Source organism: Mytilus edulis, chromosome 9, assembly GCF_963676685.1.
Source record: "Mytilus edulis chromosome 9, xbMytEdul2.2, whole genome shotgun sequence".
In the NCBI taxonomy this organism is placed as follows: Eukaryota; Metazoa; Mollusca; class Bivalvia; order Mytilida; family Mytilidae; genus Mytilus; species Mytilus edulis.
Window position 1 is genome coordinate 46,967,970 of NC_092352.1, and position 6,891 is coordinate 46,974,860.

The following is a 6,891-nucleotide window of genomic DNA, read 5'->3' on the forward strand; positions in this document are numbered from 1 at the left end:
GGTTCGCTACTGACCCCCTACGGATACATAGAGGGTCAGCAGTTAACCGTATAACGAATTTATCGTACGCTGGACTTTTTCTGCTGCGTTTTGTTGAAAAATAATCAAAGAAGCACAACAACATAAATAGATGACGTCACCATTACCGCGTCACGAACCCCCAATGAAATTTACTAACCCCCTAGGGTCTCATAGGGGGTCACCACGTGACGGCGTTAAACCAATCACGTGATAATTTAGCCGCGGTACGATAAATGTATATAATATGTATATAAAAAAAGAGCAATGGGAAGAAAAAGGTGTCAATGTACATGTATATATGTAAAATATACTGCATGGACACTATTTTCTTCCCATTGCCCATATCTTATTATTATTGACAGAACGTATAGTGCCTGTAATAAAACACATGCACTCGCTTCACGATTCTTGTTAATTTCCTATCCGTGTACACATTTAGAATGTTTGATATTTTGTTCCTGGTGAAGATCGATGACAAACCGTTCTATTCTTTTATGTTGTATACATGGATTAATACATATATTACACTTAATCAATTTGAATTTTATGGAAGACATGCCATCTTAACATGTATATTTAAATGTGTTAGCAGGTTAGTTCATTGCTGACGGTTTACCGAAGGGAAACGATTCGTTGAAAATTTTCGCTATTTTTAGAAAAAGGTTATTACCGATATTGTACTTAAAAAATTGGAAATTCCGTTCAGGGTAATTTCTAATCGGAAAGTGGAAAAATACATACTACTTGTAAACAAAGCTGTATCTAAGGTAACTATGATTGGTTTTATTCATTATTATCATTTTTATTCAATTATGAATATATTTTAAATTGCAAAACCAATTTCTAATATCTGTGACACAATTTCAGTATTTGAGGTAAAGCTTTTATCTTGTGCTAAATATAAATTGTCTTGTTGGCTTTTGTCCAAACGTCATAGGTCTAATTCAATATGTTCATAAGACTTATGAGTCAAATAGATTTAATATTTTATCGAAATTAAGTGAAAAACTATTAATTTTGACAGGTTGCAGACAATGTTTAGCGCAATGGAACAACACTCTCCAGTAGAAACAATAGACGATGTTTTGATCTCAGCACTAGACTCAAACAGCATCACACCAATGGTCAAATATGAACTGGCTATGAAGGTTAAACACAAGCGACAGATAAGCGGAGAAGAAGAAATTAAAAATCTGTTTGAACCTCCTAAAAATTATGAGGTAAATTATGAAAGATATTGAAAAAAAAGCTGAATATTAAGGATTTGAATGTACATTTAATAAAGATTTGGTAAGAATTTAATTTAGAATTTTAAGAGAAAGGTTGTTGTATAAGTAAAGCTACTAAATCTTTTATTTTATTTAGATATAAGAAGATGTCGTATGAGTGCCAAAGAGACAACTCTCCATCCAAGTCAAAATTTATAAAAGTAAACCATTATACATTGTATAAAGGTCAAGGTACGGCCTTCAACACGGAGCTTTGGCTAACACCGAACAGCAAGCTATAAAGGGCCCCAAAAATTACTAGTGTAAGACCATTCAAACGGGAAAACCAACGGTTTAATCTATATTAAAAAAAAAGAAACGAGAAAACTTATGAACCACATCAACAAATGACAACCATTGAACATCAGGTTCCTGACTTAGGACAGGTGCAAACAAATGCAGCGAGTTTAAACGTTTTAATAGGCGCCAACCTTCACCCTTACCCGAGACAATAGTGTAACATCACAACATAGAAATTTACACTATAGAATAACAATTGAAATGGCTTACGTCAATCAAAAGATATAAGAAAACAAACAAGTAAATGCAGGCGCGTAGCTCCCTATACGCTAACACGCATTTGCGTGCACATCGATTCGGCATGCAAAAAACAAATGGCAAAATAAAAATTTATAAATTGAATGTTAAAGGAAACACCTATGTTGTCACTTTTTTAATTGATGAAATATCATTAAATAACGGCATTTGGTTTCAAAATAAAAGTTTAATTGGAGATTATGACAAAATCGGACAGTAACTTGTATCTTTTACAAGATTTAAATTTGTACAATGTACGATTCATCAGTTTGGAATGAGATGTACCAATAATTAGAATTATCAGAACCCTTCGATATTGTTGAAAATATGCAGAGGCGTTGTGGTCGACAGACTACCGGAGCCAATCACACTCATGACCCTGCAAACACGCCAAAACAGTATTGGAAAGTCTCATTATATTTTGCGTTCATATACCATATGATAAGGGAACTGGAGATACTGAGTGGAGTCGCGTCTAGTATAATCAGAAAAATCACTTCTTTGCGCTGCATCTGCTTCGTCGTGTTCACGGTGGAAAATATAATAAACGAACAAATCTCAACATTGTCTTAGATATATGAAACTGACCTGGCATGTAATTTTGACGAATTCAATGGGGAGGTCGCGAGTCGATGACGAACACGAAAACTGGTTAATAACATATCATGAGTGCTGCCATAGAGATCTATCAGTGTAAGTACGTATATGTTGAAAACACAAATGTACGATCAACAATGAACAACGACAGTTACTAGCATTACTGCATATTCATCGGGATTTCAGTGAAAGTAATAGAGAAGTTTGTTTCTGCCTAGACCCACAGAGCATATTTTGGACAATTTTGAGTAAATTCAGATTTTGGACAATTTTGAGTAAATTCACAAAATATGTGTTGTTTATGTATTACTCTATTCAGAAGATTTATTAATAGTTTTACATTCATAAATTTTTTATAAGTCCTATCGACATATAGCTCCTCTTTTTACCGTTCTATGACCGAAAACCGAAAAAAAAAATTCTGCATAAAAGGGTCCCAAAATTTTTTTGCCTCGCTCCGCTCGCCGGTAGTTGCTTGCACATCGTTTCATTCTAGCTACGCCCCTGAAATGTACACGAATACATTTGATCTATGACACAATGTAAATACAAAATCAATAAAAAAAAAATAAGGGGTGAGATAATAAACAATTCCAGAGAGTCAACCATATATCCTCGAACAAAATGTGGCATTTTGTAAAGGCCAGCTGAAACCCGCCTCCGGGTATGGGATTTTCTCGCTGTGTAGATGAACCATTGGTGGCCTTGGGCTGTTTTCTCAATTTTACTATCATTTCATGCGATTGCGTGTCACCAAAGTGAAGCACATGTTACTATCGATATATTTTAAACCTTAAGGCTAATAATTAATAACTATTCATAATTATTCTATTTATATAGTTACGTAAAATGATAAAAATTATTTCAGATGTCTAAATGTGTCGAAATATATTGCATCATCTGCGTTGGTAATATTTACACTCATTTTTTACATATTGACTGAAAAAAATGTTTTTACTCGAGTCTCTTGCTACCACGCTTCAAAGGGCTGAATGTGATATTTTGTAATTTGCTTTCCCCATCTAATGTACCTTCTTTTTCAGTAACAGTCTTGTCTTCCATTTAACTTTGTCGGCCTTAATAAACAGAACCTTCCAATTTGATTTTGTTTTCGTCCTAAGTATGCATGAAATATTAGCCCCTGGACGCTCAGAAAACAGCAACCAATCAGTGCTGATGGATTATAAAGAAAATCGTTATACATATATATGATATACAAGTAGACATTCGAATATAACATTAAAAAACTCACAAAACAATGAATATGAATTTCACACAAGCTTTTCTTCGTTTTAGCTTACACCTGAAGAAAAAACAAAAATGGAAAATAGAAAACAGAGAAACAGAGAATCCGCGGAGAAAGCCAGAGTAAAAAGAAAACGGAGAGTAGAAGTTTTAGAAGAGGTAAATGAATATTATATATACTCACAATGATTGATTTAAAAAGTAGAACATTCAATGTGATGGTAAATAAAGATTCTAACATTGCATCGAGTGTGATACGATATTTATCCACTCGAGACGTGAGGATCGCCGATAATTTAACCAATATTTGGTGGTGGAATCTGTTTCTCTAATGATCTTTAAACAATATGCAGACAAATTCAATACTACTTTTCAAATGATCTGCAAAAAGATGTGTTCTTTCTATGTGTCGTCATCGGGCATTGTCGCCTTTTTTCGTGCTGTAACAATATAAAATTCAAAGGAAAGCAAGAAAATTCGACGTCATAATCGAATTTTGACAAATGAAGAACTGAGATCAAAAGATCCACACGTTGATTCAATAAAAATAATCAACATGTCAGGAAAGGGATATATTTTGTAAGAATTAGAGAAATATAGATTCTACCACTGCATCGAGTGTAATACAATATTTATCCACTCGAGACAGATAAATTTTCAAATTTAAAACGCGAGGCTGGCCGACCGTTTTAAATATTTAAAATTTAACTGTCGAGAGTGGATAAATATCGTATTACACGAGATTTGGTGGTGGAATCTGTTTCTCTGATGATTTTCAAACAATACGCAGGAAAACTTATTCCTTCTTTGCGACTGTTCTGCATAAAAATGTGTTCTTTCTATGTGACGTCATAAGGCATGGTCGCCTTTTTTCGTGCCGTCACCGGCAATAAATTATGAGGCAAGCAAGAAAATTCGACGTCATAATCGGATTTTAACCAATGAAGAACTTGAAGATCAAACGCACCACACGTTGATTTTTTTTTTTCATACAATGGGTGCAGATAGGGATAAATTGACGAAGAATTAGAGAAATATTTTCAAGATATCGACTGGATATATATTGAGAAAAAAATATATATAACTCGGGAGTCACATTGTATTTTTTGGAACTTAACAATTCATATGTTTATGAACTGGATGATAAAAAAAAAATTGTGCGAAACTCGAGTGACACATTGTACTTTATAAGCTAAACAATTAATAAGTCTAATATGATTAAATAGAGGAGAATAAGACGACAAACCAACGAACATACACGTGACGTGTCTATACAATGACCCCCCCTTTTTTTTACAATACATCACGTCGTTATTCAGCTGCGTCTAGAAAATTCGTATATAACTTTGAAAAAATAATCAAGGCCAGCCATACGTCAACGATCTGCAATTTGTTCTGGAAATTAAACAAAAAAAGGTAGTTCATTATAAATGAAATGTAAATGTTGTTTTCCGAGATAAATTTATTTATTTATTTTATTTCTTAGTGTGTATCTCATTCTTTGTAGGAATGCAAAATGCTAGAAGATCAGCAAAGATCCTTAAACACTGATATAAAAAAGCTTAAATTGTGTGCAAAAGTATTCAACGCAGTGCTTCAAAGACATGCAGTTGGCGGGACGTGTACTTCAAATCCAGCTAATCACCTAAGACTGCAACAAGTACAACTCACACAGGGAAGTCCTCTAATGAATACATGATGGTCACCGACTTAATTACTACTATTCATCTATATAAACTACCATCCCTGGTAACGAGAAACTCTGTTTTAAATAATTCCATCAAGAACAGAAGAATGTGTCTGTTGTTACTATAGCGGACTCTCTCACAAAAAGACTTTAAACTCGTTTTCAAATTTGAATTCTTGACAAGTTTTTTTAAGCGTAAAATTCACGAAAATTTAACAGTAGTTTTTGTTATCTATGATTTAGGTTTTTAGAACAGCATCAAGAAGAAAAAGCCTAAACAGGCAGCCGTCTGTTCTAACGAAAATAAATACTATGTAAATCTTCTGATATTATTTCGACGTTTTAGAATCTAATGCATTCTGGGTATTATTTTCAAAAGTGTACATCACAAGCTTTTGATAAGTTAATTACGATCTAAGCAATTGAAATTCAACCAATGAAATGACGTAATTTTTCATTACGGGGACCGAGCAATGACAATACCCACAATTCTTTAGATCATGAACCAGCAAATAAGATAAACCCTCATGTATTTCTACCTCATATTACATCACAGTTCCACGTGTATGTCTTGAATGAATGAATGTGTAATGTGATCATTTCATTTCAATAAAGATCTGTATGTATAAGATTACTTGTATTGTGGCCATAAACAAAAGTCCCATATTCTGGCTATTCGTTGTCTTTTTTACAAGCAATATGTGTGCATGCATCAATGATTTTACATGCATGCATCAGTAATTTTACATGCATGCATCAGTGATTTTACAGTCTACAAAACACTAAACAGAAAACTGATGATGGAACCACAACAACCCAACCATGAACCGCGGATGAACAAAGATGCTCCGTAAATACCATTTTCTGAGTCAGTGTGTTGTTTATGTTTCTTGTTACGTACGTTGAAATGGTCTACATTAATATATTTTACATTTTATAAAAAAAAAAAGTTTAACCACACTCTGCATATGCTTGTCCAAATGCATTCACTAGCATGTTATTTAGTGTATGTTGTATGTGTTATCTTTTTTTTTCGTCGATTTTTTTTGGAAATAGATCAGGTCGATATTGCTTTTTTTACATTTATATTATTACACTTTTCTTATACCTGCGCATACAAATAAGGATATATTAGAATACACTTATCAACATGATATTATGTCAACGTACATCCTTTACAATAAGTACCAGCCCGGGATGAAACGTTCAATAAGGTTCAATGAAAATAAAAAGATCTGGCATGATTGCTAAATGAAACAAAACCCTATTAAAGACTAAATGACGTAGAAGTTATCAAATACTGGTCACCGTCCGGCCTTCGATAGTGATTAAAACCCATACCACATAGCAAGCTTTTGAATGCCCCGAAAAGACAAATATAATATAATATATTCATGGTTATCAATCAGTAGAGCATATTTACTATGTCTAAATGTTCTGTGGAAATTTTCAGATGCATCCTGTTTCTAATGTAGGACAACATTAACAATGTTAGCAGGTCACGCGTGATATCCGTCATGTAACTCGTGTTAATTG

The 6,891-nt window shown here is 33.5% G+C and overlaps 1 protein-coding gene across 1 annotated transcript; it reads left to right on the forward strand.

Moving 5' to 3' along the window:
* Positions 1–874: 874 nt before the first annotated feature.
* On the forward strand, positions 875–5,984 carry LOC139489718 (cyclic AMP-dependent transcription factor ATF-3-like). Its single transcript, XM_071276452.1, has 4 exons — positions 875–896; positions 1,046–1,241; positions 3,720–3,827; positions 5,176–5,984. The coding sequence occupies exons 2-4, from the start codon at positions 1,056–1,058 to the stop codon at positions 5,365–5,367; spliced, it is 486 nt and encodes a 161-aa protein (XP_071132553.1). The 5' UTR covers positions 875–896; positions 1,046–1,055; the 3' UTR covers positions 5,368–5,984.
* The last annotated feature ends 907 nt before the right edge of the window (positions 5,985–6,891 follow it).

Coding starts and splice junctions, on each gene's coding strand:
- LOC139489718 (XM_071276452.1), top strand. CDS start 1,056: ATGTTTAGCGCAATGGAACAACACTCTCCAGTAGAAACAATAGACGAT. Junction 1,242..3,719: donor AACCTCCTAAAAATTATGAG/GTAAATTATGAA, acceptor TCTTCGTTTTAG/CTTACACCTGAAGAAAAAAC. Junction 3,828..5,175: donor GAGTAGAAGTTTTAGAAGAG/GTAAATGAATAT, acceptor CATTCTTTGTAG/GAATGCAAAATGCTAGAAGA.